Consider the following 14104-nt stretch of genomic DNA (forward strand, 5'->3'; position numbering starts at 1 on the left):
GTGTGTGTGTGTGTGTGTGTGTGTGTGTGTGTGTGTGTGTGTGTGTGTGTGTGTGTGTGTGTGTGTGTGTGTGTGTGTGTGTGTGTGTGTGTGTGTGTGTGTGTGTGTGTGTGTGAGAAAGCTTGCCCAACTGGAGAAAAAAATCTGTGTCAGAGATGTTGATGATGCAGACACAAAGAACCAGTTTTCTGCAAGGATTTGGTAAGTAAACGATAATCACTACTATATACTACTGGTATTACTCTGGTTGACAGGTAACGTTATTATGTTTATATTTGGTCTTTGCATCTATTTGTGTCTTTTAATAATGTTACCTGTTTGTTAATGGTTGCACTGTTTTTATTGTGCAAATAAATAAAACAAAACAAAATATTGTACGCTACCCCAGAGCCCAGGCCAAGTTTGAAGCAACAGGAGCAGCATCCCTCTTCAGCTCAGAAGACATCAATTCCAGAGTCTGGTCCACTCAGCCACAAGCTGCTTCATAAAGAGCTCACCCAGCGCCTACAGAAGATCATCCAATCAACTGAGCCTCAGGAGTTAGCCAAATCCAAGAGAACAACACCACAGACACGGGAGACATCCCTCAGTACAGATTCTACTGACGAGTGTGGCTCCACAAGGTGTGCACCTAAAAAGCCCCAGCAACAGCAGGGAGAGAAACGGCATTTGACCAAAGAGAATACTAATACCCGCACCAAAGCCGCAGTGAAGCCCACCTCAACCAAAGTGCTGCAAGATCAAACTAATGTTAAAGATTCTTGGACCATCTCCAGCAAAGAGAAGGTATGAGAAACAGAGAGTGTTAATACTATAGTTACGTTTATGTTAGTCTAGGCCCCTAGACTAGGGGTAAGGGACACAACATAACATGGAAAACTGCATTTAAAATGGAATATATATTTATTAACCATCAAATAGAAAAGAATGACAAAAGATTACAAGATTGTACACAACTAAGGCAACCTAAACTACAACAAAAGCTAAAACCTAATCATAAACCTAACCTTAGCAAAACAACTTTTGGCTTTTGAGACTTGTGATATGATGTACTAATTTGGTTGTGCTGTATGGATGTTAAAAGAAAAAATGGTCTACAGTAGGCCTGCTAATGCAGCAGGATATGTACTGTATATGATCTACAAGCTCATAGCGCGCCACCGAGTGGCGCGCTACGAGCTTGTAGGTCTGCTATTTTTGAAAAGTCGTGAAAATGTGGTGCAAATCTTTGAATATATATTTCAGAGCGAACATTTTTAACTAAAATATTTTCTTCTGGGGGTGTCCCTGGAACTAAATATTTTGAGATGGGGGTCCGTGGCCCAATAGAGATAATTCTGGGGGTCCTTGACATGAAAAAGGTTGAGCACCACTGACATAGAAACATGGGTTTTTCAGAAAAATGTTAGAATTTAGAAGCCTTTTTTTTTAATCGACCTCAGTCCAAATTGGGTTAAACGAGTATCACCTGTGCCACAACCTTTCCCCCTGCCTCCACCCAGAGAGCTGCGGAGGTGGCAGACAGCATGGTGAAGGAGATCTACAGCCGCTATGATCAAACCAACTCCTCCACTGTGGCAGAAAAAGCCGTCACTCCACACTGGGCTCCTAAAGCTGTTAAAAGGTGAGTACTGGGATTTTGATGTTAGGATAACATATAGTCATTTGATAATGAGGCTATAGTAAGGGAACAGTGAGCTCAGCACCTTTTTATTCTATAAAAGGTTATGAAACTGAGAAAACAGCCAGCACACAATACATGTCCTTTTCACATAGTTTTATTTTCCTCTCCACGGAACTCAGCGTTTTACAATGCTGAGGAAGACCTGTTAGGTTGAAACATGTCCGTTGCTCTGTCCATGGAAAGGTACATTAAAACTGTGTGAAAAGGACATTAATTACAGTATATAGAATACGTTATTGGCAGTTTAAAAAATTACAAAAGTGACATCAATTTAGAAAACGTCAAAACGCCAACATGGACTATACACAAAAAAGCAGAAGCTTGTTTCCATTGTGATCCACCTCAAAACACAAACATACTGTACAAACAAAAACAACAATGTGTAATGGCTGTTTTCTCAGTTTCATGATATTGTTTGAGCTGTGCAGACATTTGTTTAATCTGGTGTTGCAGAAATGCTTTCTCTTCTATAAAAAGTTAACCTAGTGATGTTCATATAACTGAGCTTTGTACTGCAGCTCTGTTTCAAGTTTGTTTTGGCATTTCAGCACCCTTTGGAGAATACATATAAGGACAGTCGGACACAGTGACATACTGTAACATACAGATTTAGCCTCATTACAATAGTTTTGCACGTTGCTGCAATCCTGTCCTTGGTTGGAGGGAAGCTCACATCTACTAATGTGCACAGCTTTCTGCGTGATCCTCTGCATGGCTTTGCAGTTGAGATCAGTTCAGTTCCCCAGCTCAGTGGCCTTGTGGTTAGTGTGAGTGTCCGCCCTGAAACTGGGAGGATAGGGTTCAATCCCCGGCCGGGTCATACCAAAGACTTTAAAAATGGGACCCAATGCCTCCCTGCTTGGCACTCAGCATCAAGGGTTGGATTGGGGGCTTAGGTCAACTACAGATGATTCCCGAGTGCGGCACGACTGCGGCTCACCGCTCCAAGAGATGGGTCAAATGTGGATATAGAGCAATGTATGTGACAAATAGTAGGCTACGACTTGCCATAACAAGCAGTGATACAGTGATCCAGCTCAATACTGTTAAAGTTAATGAAAAGTGGTGTGTGTGTGTGTGTGTGTGTGTGTGTGTGTGTGTGTGTGTGTGTGTGTGTGTGTGTGTGTGTGTGTGTGTGTGTGTGTGTGTGTGTGTGTGTGTGTGTGTGTGTGTGTGTGTGTGTGTGTGTGTGTGTGTGTCTCTCTCTCTCTCTCTCTCTCTCTCTCTCTCTCTCTCTCTCTCTCTCTCTCTCTCCGCCCGCCCGCCCGCCACCAGAGGGCAACTATGTACTGAAATTGGAACGATACAGTTGTCTCTGTGTGTGTCAGACTGCCACAACACTTCGTTCGTTTCCCGCGTTTAGGCGTCTTACTTGTTTATGAAAGTGGTCATTTGATTTGCCATGATTGAATGAACCTGTCACAAACCCTATGATAATATATTCAGCGTAAGGGAATCCTGAAACATGCAGACCTTTGCAGGCAGACCTACCTTTGCTGCATGTCACTCTAATTCAACTCATTGTACTACTGTGTCACAGGTACTACTGTGTCACAGGTACAGGTACTGTGTCACAGGAAACTTTGTTTCAGTTTGCCGTTTTTCTAAAATAGGGGTCAAAATTTGTAACTGTCCATTCCAATGTTATGTCCCAAATGTAAGCTCTGCAAGGCACGGAGCTACAGGTGAGACCTGTATGTCAGTACCTGCACCACTTTAGGGGTTACGTTAAGAAAATGCATACACTAATGCCATTGTGGGAAGTATGAATTGCTGGCTAGAATGAGCACCCTGCTACTGTGTAATTCCTCTGCTTATTCTTTTAACAGGTCAATGTTAGATAGCTGGTTGCCAACTGCTAACGTAAGTAGTTATAATTTCACTAAACCTGAATACACATTACCCAATAATTCCCTCAGATTTCAGGCAGATCCAAGCATGTTCTCATGATGCACTTATTTAGACTCTAGTTGCATCATGGGGTGTGTAACTCTAAAATTGAGTGACACCACCAGCGACTCTTAACAGCCCTGATAAGCAAGTGATAAGACAAAGAGTTAGTTAGTTAGTTAGAGTTTCTCGCAATCCAAGCGGTGGGCTCTCACATCTGTAAGAGTCAACAGTGAATTGTGCCGCATTAATCAATGTATTAGCTGCAGCTGTGTTTACCATGTTATGACCACATCTAGAAAAAGGGTCCATAGTCAAACACCTGAAATTCCTAGGCATGTGTAATTGCCTAGTTAGCTACCCTTAAGGACAGAGATTAGGAAAGTCCTTAAATTTGACATGTGATCTGAAAGTCATGCTGAGTTGTGTAATATGAAGCAGGCATATGTATAAAACATTGGTTTAATGACAGAATTTGACATTGGAGAAAAATGTATGTGTTTTGTCTTGCTCTGTTGTAGAAACAAACACCTTGCGCAGTGTTAATGAAATCCCTCAGCAACTCTAGAAAAAACTCTAACACACAAAGGTAATGTACTTCTACAGATGGATATGAGGTCTAGTATTACTTTCAATGGATTTAAGTCTTATTGCATACCTTTTCTTTGCTCTTGTACAGACATGATGTTTTTGCATTCGACAGTGATACAGTGGTGAGTATTCGGATAAAATTGGGGTTTCACTCCCCATCTCTCTTTCCCCATTTCTTGTTAACCTACTGTACTATCAATAAAGGCAGAACAAGGCAAACAATTTATTTCAGTACTCTATATCTATAACTTTGGCTGCCCCCCCATTTGTAGTACTTAATGAGCTCTGTTTTGTGTGCTTTTTTAGGTACCAGGAATAAAGTTAGCTGAATCCTCTGCCAGAGTGTCCAGGTAGGCCTGGAAAGAGACCATACGCTTTTCGATGAGATGAATGCTAATGTCAGTTTTATATCTGCATGCAAACATTCGTGTCTAAAATAAACCTGCCTCATGTAATACTGGTCTTATTGTTCAACAGTGGCTTCAAGGACCTTTTATCACAACCCACAACAACAAAGAAAGAACGTGTGTTAAAGGTATAATTTACCTTGGTTGAAGGTTATGCCTTCACCTGCTGATGAACGTAGATGTTTCTGAACTTTTTTTGATGGGCACCATCAAGTAAAATAAATAAATTACAAAATAATTTATTTCATTGACATTCCCAATGTAATTAGCTTGTCATATCCTAGATGACAACGAAAAATAAACAGACTTGGCGTGCACTCAGGAATGCAGCCAATAAAATCAAGTTATAATTGAAGTTCCAAATATTCATCTTGCTTACAGTAAAGCAATTGGGTACATGTCTTTACTTTCCTTGATGGAGAATGCCATTCCAGTGGTATTAGGTCCTATAACAATATTTTGACTGAGGGTGAGAAACATTTATTGAAACAATTTTATTACAGTTTTATGTTTTTATTTGTTTGTCATATGACATCGTCATGTCAATTAAATGAAGTCATCATTTATTAATCATTCCTCAAAATTCTGTTTTGTGCCAAAACATCAACCAAGAAAGACAATTATTGCTCTGAATTGCCCACCATTTACAATACATAGGGATTTTTAAGTACTAGAGTGGTGCCCGTGGGGCCTCTACAGCGGTGCCCGTTGGGCACTGGCCTACTTGGAACGATGCAAGTTGGAAATGCATGCCCCACCCAGATATTATGTCTGTGTCCCTTTTATGCCCATATATGGAGTGCTTTGTCAGGCATGCCCAAATATGGAGTCTATGCAGACGTCAGAATGATGTCAGACCAGTTCTTTGTCAGGCATGCCCAAATATGGAGTTTGGCCCGGGCAGAGGCCTTTTGTGGTGTTTCTGGACAACCGTGGGCCCCGACCGATGTCGACACCGGGCACTGCACTCCCTGTGGGGGTGTGGAACGCGTGTGTCGAATTTGAAGTCGGTGGGGCGAAAGGTTCTCGAGTTACGTGGATTACAGACGTACAGAGACTTGGTGCATTTATAGTTAGATAGTCTACCACTGTAACACATACCGGTACTTGAACATTTGCCTCTCACTCGTGCACCACAGGGGAAGCAGTGGCATGTGAAGAAGCATCTGTTCAGTGACACTGAGAGTGACGTGGTGACAGAGGTCAGCTGGGTAAAGGACTCCTGCAGGAAGCCCAAACCCAAAGTCAGAGACTACAGCAGGCTGCTGCCATCATGGGAGACCATAGTTCCCGACACTGCATGTAGGCTTTACACCAGACAGACACTCACTCTGGACAACATTCCCTCACATTGAATCATAATGAGGCAAATGGAAAGGCATACCTTACTTACACCTATGTCCGTGATAAGCTATGACTATAGTCTGTTGTCGAATGTGTCCTCCACTCTCTTGATTGTCCAATATATGTGATTATATTTGTGTTTTTGTCACTATTTGTCATTTGCAATATGTAAAATGTGTCCTCTGCTTCAACACATTCATGCAGGTGCAACACACTTACAGAAATCATTTAAAACCCCACTCATCCACATCCATAGAGTACAGCATAATGACGATGAATGTTCTTTTGCCTCATATCGCGGTCGGGTGCAAACCTTGTATGTCCAAAACTGTTCCTTATATTATTATTTTAAAAACATTTGAAAATAGTGAAATAAATAGACCATCTACAAGTTCAAATCGCGTCACATAGCAGCACGCTTGCAGATCTGTTATTTTCACTACGTTTGTGCAACACTCCTATGACGAAGTAGGGCATTGATTTAAAAAACATGGAGGTTTCCGCCCGACACTGACAATATGATTCATAATGTCACTCCTGCACGTATTGCATATCCATGTACTTTTTCAGTGTTATTCACTGATCATTTACTGTAATTCAATTGTAACAGTTATGTTTAATTATAATTGTTTGTAGGCTTGACAAAGGATTTTATGCTCCTTTATTCTGATATCAAGATGAGTGTGTACGGAAATTAATATGTTACTTTTCTAATATGTGCTGTCAAACCTTACAGATAAGTCACCAGATGTTCCTCTGCAATCTCCCAAACCAGTGACGAAGAAGTATAATCAGAATGAGGTATGGCGTATTAATTCATATATTTTTCTCTTGAGGTGTAATCTCGGTGAATATACACTAGATATAATCTACTATACCACTGAACTTCCGTTGCTCCAGACTGTATGATGGAAGCATTTGTAAATTGCGAGAGGCAACAGTCTGGCAACTCAAGACTAGCTCTGGCCTGACAGCTCGTTGCGTGTTCGAGTCCTGTTCACGGCGACCTTTGCTGCATGTCTCTCCCTGTCTCTCCCTCCCTCTTTCCTGTCAGTCTTCACTGTAATTATCAATAAAGGCACAAAAAAAATGAAAGAATCTAAGCTACACTTAGTCCTGGATCACAGTTAAACATTTTAATCAGTGAATCAAAAGTATTTTGTAATTAACAGCCACATACAGTCAGGTTAATCTCAGTGCACTCTAACTTCAGGATCTTTCTTATCTCATGATTAGAGTTCAAGTCAGTTGTAGTAGCAATCAGCCACAAGGTGTCACTGTTATGTTATTTCTAGAAGACGCCATGGATGAAGGGGACGGCAGGTCATCGGATGGAGGAGCAAGCAGTGTCCCTTAGGCCCCGGAGAGCTACAGCCACCATCCGCAAGAGCTACAGAGAACTGGACTCAGATGAAAGCCAATCAGATTCAGAGCAGGTAAAAGCCCTCCCATCCGTTTAGTCACCTAAAACGACCTTTTAACAAGGATGAGACCAGGCTACAAGAACTAAAAGGACCTTTTAACAAGGATGAGACCAGGCTACAAGAACAGAAATTCTTGACCATTAATAGCACTCAAAATTAACTTGGGTATCTCCAAAATATTACCATTTCTGAGCTAAAATATTACCATTTCTTAGGTACATGCTTCAATGAATCAGCCAATAGTCCACAGATAAACCGATAAAATTGTTTTAAAGCCATTATTATACAGTAATAACTGACCACAGCCAACTATTTTCAGTGTCCTGGAATCTCATTCTGTTCTCATGTAAAAATAAAATGTGAGCTGTGATAGTGTATAGTGTTTGTGCTAGTGTCAGTGATGTAACTGTATACCAAGTTTTACGCAATTTACGGTATACCACGATACAAATCAAACTACTAAAGCCTTTCCTGCCATCCCAACAATGGAAAACAGACAGCATACTAGCCTGCACAATAAGTTCTGCCTCTGACAGCAGAAAGAAAAGTGAACTGAATGAGCTGTTTAAGCCTGTTGTTGCTGCTCAGAAAGTGGCCAAAGGTGTAGACCCAAAGTCAGTTGGATTGGGCGTAAGTCCCTGTGAGTCTGACAAAATATCCTCATGTCCAGGGATGTACATTAAGCTGCCTCGAGTCATGCCAAGGAAACAGCTGCAGATGGATCATGCCATTTGGGCCACAGGGCTCAGGAACCGTTGCTTCTCAAGGCTACTTAACCCATTCTGACCTGAGATCAGATTAAAAAAATGTCTTCTACATCCTGACAGTTTTCTGAAAAAGCTATGTTTCTATGTCAGTCGTTCTTTGATTTTTCAAAAATAGCAGACCTACAAGCTCGTAGCGCGCCACTCGGTGGCGCGCTATGAGCTTGTAGATCTGCTATTTTTCAATAGCTAAAGCATAACATAATGCTAACACCAAAAGGGGTTCCCAGCTGGGTTAACTTTCTACATCCCTAGTCAGTGCAGGTGACGTCATTATGTGGGAGTTGAAGTGTTCCCGACTCACTGCAGATTAGTGCATACTAGTCAATGTGAAGTTGTAACGATAGTTGGAACAATATTAAATACAGCTCTTGAAGGATAAATGTTAATTTAGTCTGATATTGTATAACGACGGAGTCTGATGGAGACTAAATTAATATCCCCAGTTAATACTGCAATAACGTAAGTCACGTATCAATTAGATTTTTACAGCAATAACGTCAGTAATTTATCAGATTAGGGCTAGATCAGTTAAGATTAGGGTAAGTGGATATGGAATGAGTGAATTTATTCAATGTCCCCAAAAGCTTGCAAAACCAACATGTATCTGTGTGAGTAAGAATGCGATATGTATTTGCATTGACAACAACACATGTTAAGTTATGAAAGCAAAGTCCACTTTTGAGTCACCCGCAGAAGAAAAGTTGGAAACCTATTTCTTTTTTTTTTTTAGTGGGAACTCTTCGTTTTGATATGGCTATATTTATAGCTAAAAGGTTGCAACATATGAACTCCCATTCCTTCTTCACTTCTCCAATAGAAATGTGTCGGAGAGAAGACTTCTGAAGAGGCAGCTAAGATGAGAAAGAGCATAGCCAGCAGCAACAAACGCACCAAGACTTACTGGGAGCAGGACCAGGACGGCCAGGCAGAATCAGAACCGCCAGCTGCGGCAACGAACAGGAGAAAGAACACATCCAGCAACAAACCCACCAAGACTTACTGGGAGCAGGACCAGGACGGCCAGGCAGAATCAGAACCGCCAGCTGCGGAAACGAACGGGAGAAAGAACACATCCAGCAACAAACCCACCAAGACATACTGGGAGCAGGACCAGGACGGCCAGGCAGAATCAGAACAGACACCCGGGCCCAAGGTGGAGAGACCCTACTCCTTTCTCATCTCAAGCCCTCTATATTAATCTGATTAAATAATGCTACATCATACCACAGTCTGTATTGTTATGATTATGAACATAATTAATGGATTCATAGCCTGCTATTGAAAGCCTTTCATCCATTTTCTTTGTTCATGTCGCTCTGGGCCAGCAGGAGAAGAGTGACAAGACTTGGCGAGAAGCCGCAGAGGTGAAGAGGAATAACTCTGCCCCCAGCAAACAATTCAGCACCACTTACAGGGAGTCATTCACTGACAGCCGATCAGAGCAGACGCCCATTACAAACGTAGGAACACACTCTTCTTATCTTCCTATACTTCATTTTACATTTAAAGGATTAAGTTGTGTTAACCTTCTGTTTAGTTATACAACTTCATCAGATAATTTCACAACATACTTCTGATAATGTGGGGAGTTTACGCCATATCATGTCCAATGGCATGTGGTCAGGTGTTGCACTATTTTGTGGGCTGAATGCATTGTTGTGTAATGAATGAGCTGCTGTATTTTACTCTATGCTTTCTGCTGTCATGCAGAAGTCTGGGAAAGCTAGCTTCCACATAATCATTGTAATAAGATTATTTATGGTGACATATGCCATGTTATCGTGTGATAACAGTAGTTATACTCTCATTACTTCTTCACTTGCCCGGCCGGCTCCAATAGAAATGTGTCATGGAGAAGGAGAAGATGATGAGTGAAGAGGCTGAAGCAAAGACAAATAGTGCAGCCACCAAGAAACCCACTAAAAGTTACGGGGCTTCAAACCATGACAGCCAACCAGAATCTAAACAGCTACCCTGTCCAAAGGTCTCTAATTCTCTTTATATTAAATATAATAGTATTGAAACAAGATTCTTATGTTATCGTATAATAAGAGTACTCTAAACTCTCATAACTTCTTCACTTGCCCTCGAATAGAAATGTGTCATGGAGAAGAGTAAGAGGATGGGTGAAGAGGCTGAAGCAAAGAGGAGAAAGAGTGCAGCCACCAAGAAACCCACTAAAAGTTACAGGGAATCAGACCATGACAGCCAGTCAGACTCTGAACAGCTACCCGGTCCCAAGGTCTCTAATTCTCTCTATATTAAATAGTAATAAAACAAGATGCTTTGGGGGGATATATGATATTTAATTTATACTAACAGTAGTTATACTCTGTCAACTCTCATTACTTCTTTACTTTCCCTTCTATAGAAATGTGTCATGGAGAAGAGTAAGAGGATGGGTGAAGAGGCTGAAGCAAAGAGGACAAATAGTGCATCCACCAAGAAACCCACCAAAAGTTACGGGGCATCAAGCCATGACAGCCAGTCAGAATCTGAACAGCTACCCGGTCCCAAGGTCTCTAATTCTCTCTATATTAAATAGTAATAAAACAAGATGCTTTGGGGGGGATATATGCTATTTAATTTATACTAACAGTAGTTGTACTCTGTCAACTCTCATGACTTCTTCACTTGCCCTCCAATAGAAATGTGTCATGGAGAAGAGTAAGAGGATGGGTGAAGAGGCTGAAGCAAAGAGGATAAATAGTGCATCCACCAAGAAACCCACCAAAAGTTACGGGGCATCAAGCCATGACAGCCAGTCAGAATCTGAACAGCTACCCTGTCCCAAGGTCTCATGCTCTAATTCTCTCTATTAAATAGTAGTGAAACAAGATGCTAATATATGCCATGTTATCGTATAATAACAGTACTTATACTCTGTAAACTCTCATGACTTCTTCACTTGCCCTCCAATAGAAATGTATCATGAAGATGATGAGTGAAGAGGCTGAAGCAAAGAGGACAAATAGTGCAGCCACCAAGAAACCCACCAAAGGTTACAGGGATTCAGACCATGACAGCCAGTCAGACTCTGAACAGCTACCCGGTCCCAAGGTCTCTAATTGTCTTCATGTTAAATAGTATTGAAACAAGATTCTTATGTTATCGTAAAATAACAATTTAGGAATTTAGCAGACGCTCTTAATCCAGAGTGATTTAAGCAAGAACAACACAAGGTAATACATCAAATAGAAATAGTCATCAAGAATCATAAGCAAGCCAAGAATATCTGTCTAACGGTAGATTATCTGTACAGTGAAGCTATGAGTATACATTATAGAGTGCTGCGTCTGCACAAAATGCTAAATTATAAATCTAATAAAATGCTAAATTATCAATCTAAATTACATACGTTTAGCCTTTGCATACGCCTGTAAGGTCGTCTAGGCTAGTGCAAGTGCTATGTGGCAAGTGCTACGGGCCAAGATGGAGTCTGAAGAGTTGAGTTTTCAGACTATGGCGGAAGATTGGGAGTGAGTCTGCAGTTCTGATTGCAATGGGAAGTTCATTCCATAGTTGTGGAGCCAGAAGGGAGAAGAGTCTGGGACATGTGAAGTGTTGTCCTGGCTTTTAAATTTTTAGTGAATGTCTTGCCAGCCTCCCTGCGTTGGCTGATCTGAGCATGCAAGGTGGGTTGTAGGGTCCGATCAGACTTTGAAGATATGGGGGTGCCATACCTTTGGTTGCTTTAAAGGTCAGCATCAGAGTTTTGTACTCTGTGCGGGCAGCAACCGGGAGCCAATGGGGGGGGGGGGGGGGGGGGGATACATGTGAGAATATTGGCTGGTTGAAGACCAAGCGAGCTGCGGCATTCTGGATCATTTGGAGAGGCTTAAGTGCACATGCCGGTAGGCCAGTAAGGAGAGAGTTACAATAGTCAAGTTATGATATGACTGGAATCTCTGGATAAGGAGCTGGGCTGACTCCTGGGTGAGGAAGGGTCTAATTCTTCAAATGTTATAGAGTACAATAACAATTATTAACAATTGTACTGTAAACTCTCATTACTTCTTCACTTGCCCTCCAATAGAAATGTATCATGAAGATGATGAGTGAAGAGGCTGAAGCAAAGAGGACAAATAGTGCAGCCACCAAGAAACCCACTGAAAGTTACGGGGAATCAGACCATGACAGCCAACCAGAATCTAAACAGCTACCCGGTCCCAAGGTCTCTAATTCTCTCTATATTAACTAGTAATGAAACAAGATTCTTTGGGGTGATATATGCCATGTTATCGTATGATAACAGTACTTGTACTCTGTCAACTCTCATTACTTCTTCACTTGCCCTCCAATAGAAATGTGTCATGGAGAAGAGTAAGAAGTTGGGTGAAGAGGCTGAAGCAAAGAGGAGAAAGAGTGCAGCCACCAAGAAACTCACCAAAGGTTACGGGGAATCAGACCATGACAGCCAGTCAGAATCTGAACAGCTACCCTGTCCCAAGGTATCCAATTCTCTTTATATTAAATAGTAATGAAACAAGATTCTTATGTTATCGTATAATAACAGTACTTATACTCTGTCAACTCTCATTACTTCTTCACTTGCCCTCCAATAGAAATGTGTCATGGAGAAGAGTAAGAAGTTGGGTGAAGAGGCTGAAGCAAAGAGGAGAATGAGTGCAGCCACCAAGAAACTCACCAAAGGTTACGGGGAATCAGACCATGACAGCCAGTCAGACTCTGAACAGCTACCCGGTCCCAAGGTCTCTAATTCTCTCTATTAAAACCCATTTTGGGCGGGAACCCCTTTTGGTGTTAGCATTATGTTATGCTTTAGCTATTGAAAAATAGCAGATCTACAAGCTCATAGCGCGCCACCGAGTGGCGCGCTACGAGCTTGTAGGTCTGCTATTTTTGAAAAATCGAAGAACGACTGACATAGAAACATAGCTTTTTCAGAAAACTGTCGGGATGTAGAAGACATTTTTAGAATCTGATCTCAGGTCAAAATGGGTTAAAAAGTAATGAAACAGAGTGTATGGGTAAAGCACTAGAGCAGGGTTAAAGCAAGTGCGTACCACTGTGAAGACTGGGTTTGATTCTTACGACTGACAGTGTTTGCGGGTGGGAAATGCAACAGGGGATGTAGAGATGAGAGAGATGAGCGTGTTCCTCTGCATATGTCACACCCTCTCTGTAAAACGCCTCACTATCATGTGAAAATAAGCATCTGGCGACTCTACATGCATCAGAGGAGGCACCCTCGCCAGGCCATTAGTGTGAGTTATTGGCAACAGGAAGGGTGTAGTAGTGCACCGTTTATAGGGAATTGAAAAAATAATAAAACACTCAATGTCAGCTGCCTACTTCACACATTAAGAACAACCGAAGTGGAGTGGAAGGAGTCAGGGTTATTTGGTAAAGTGTAACTTTGTGATAGGTTGACCTGAGGGAGGTTAGTAGCCCCAGTCTAGCCAACACTAGCCCGAGTCTAGCCAACACTATGTAGACGGACATAACAAAGTTAATAAAAGTCATGTGTTAGGTGGCTGGAGGGTGCATCAGGTTGCAAATTCCGCCCTGTAGATGGCAGCACTGACAACACCATGCTTATATTTTCGGTTTTCTGAGATCTTCTTGAGACGATCATAATAATAAGAGCTGATATGCAACGCCATCTCTCTTAAGTGATGTAATAGCTCAATCTGCACTTTGGGGATATAATTTGGTTGTTTATAGCACACTGTCTGGCCAGTGGCCACAGTAAACAACGCAACACCACCTATAAGGGGTCAAATACAGCCGGTCAGAATCAGAGCAGTCGCCCGCTCCAAATGTAGGGGTCTTCCCAGTTCCCACTTCCCACACCTCATTTTGCCTACTGTATAAGTTGATTCAATCTTGTGAATATAAATTCATAATATACATCTGATGCAAGCATGTCTAGTGAGGACGCTCTGTGATTGGCCAGGATGATTGTTAAGCAATCTTAAACGAGTAACGCTATAATTTTGTGGGACATAATATGCTATTCGTTAAAAAGTTACA

General features: G+C 41.7%; 1 protein-coding gene across 2 annotated transcripts in view; it reads left to right on the plus strand.

Moving 5' to 3' along the window:
- Positions 1–14104, plus strand: part of sycp2 (synaptonemal complex protein 2) — a 31301-nt gene that overhangs the window by 7859 nt on the left and 9338 nt on the right. Inside the window, exons 19-39 of one of the 2 annotated variants that reach the window (XM_079518306.1) lie at positions 122–201; positions 389–786; positions 1503–1624; positions 3514–3547; positions 4096–4163; positions 4254–4287; positions 4472–4515; positions 4643–4700; positions 5712–5874; positions 6653–6717; positions 7212–7352; positions 8925–9260; positions 9436–9567; positions 9948–10091; positions 10203–10349; positions 10479–10625; positions 10756–10902; positions 11030–11167; positions 12144–12281; positions 12412–12558; positions 12673–12819. In XM_079518306.1, the coding sequence (XP_079374432.1) occupies positions 122–201; positions 389–786; positions 1503–1624; positions 3514–3547; positions 4096–4163; positions 4254–4287; positions 4472–4515; positions 4643–4700; positions 5712–5874; positions 6653–6717; positions 7212–7352; positions 8925–9260; positions 9436–9567; positions 9948–10091; positions 10203–10349; positions 10479–10625; positions 10756–10902; positions 11030–11167; positions 12144–12281; positions 12412–12558; positions 12673–12819 (2830 nt within the window). The remainder of the gene's footprint in view (positions 1–121; positions 202–388; positions 787–1502; positions 1625–3513; positions 3548–4095; positions 4164–4253; positions 4288–4471; positions 4516–4642; positions 4701–5711; positions 5875–6652; positions 6718–7211; positions 7353–8924; positions 9261–9435; positions 9568–9947; positions 10092–10202; positions 10350–10478; positions 10626–10755; positions 10903–11029; positions 11168–12143; positions 12282–12411; positions 12559–12672; positions 12820–14104) is intronic. The other variant, XM_079518307.1, reaches the window with a different exon arrangement.

This window comes from Electrona antarctica (assembly GCF_951216825.1).
Source record: "Electrona antarctica genome assembly, chromosome: 2".
Taxonomy (NCBI): Eukaryota; Metazoa; Chordata; class Actinopteri; order Myctophiformes; family Myctophidae; genus Electrona; species Electrona antarctica.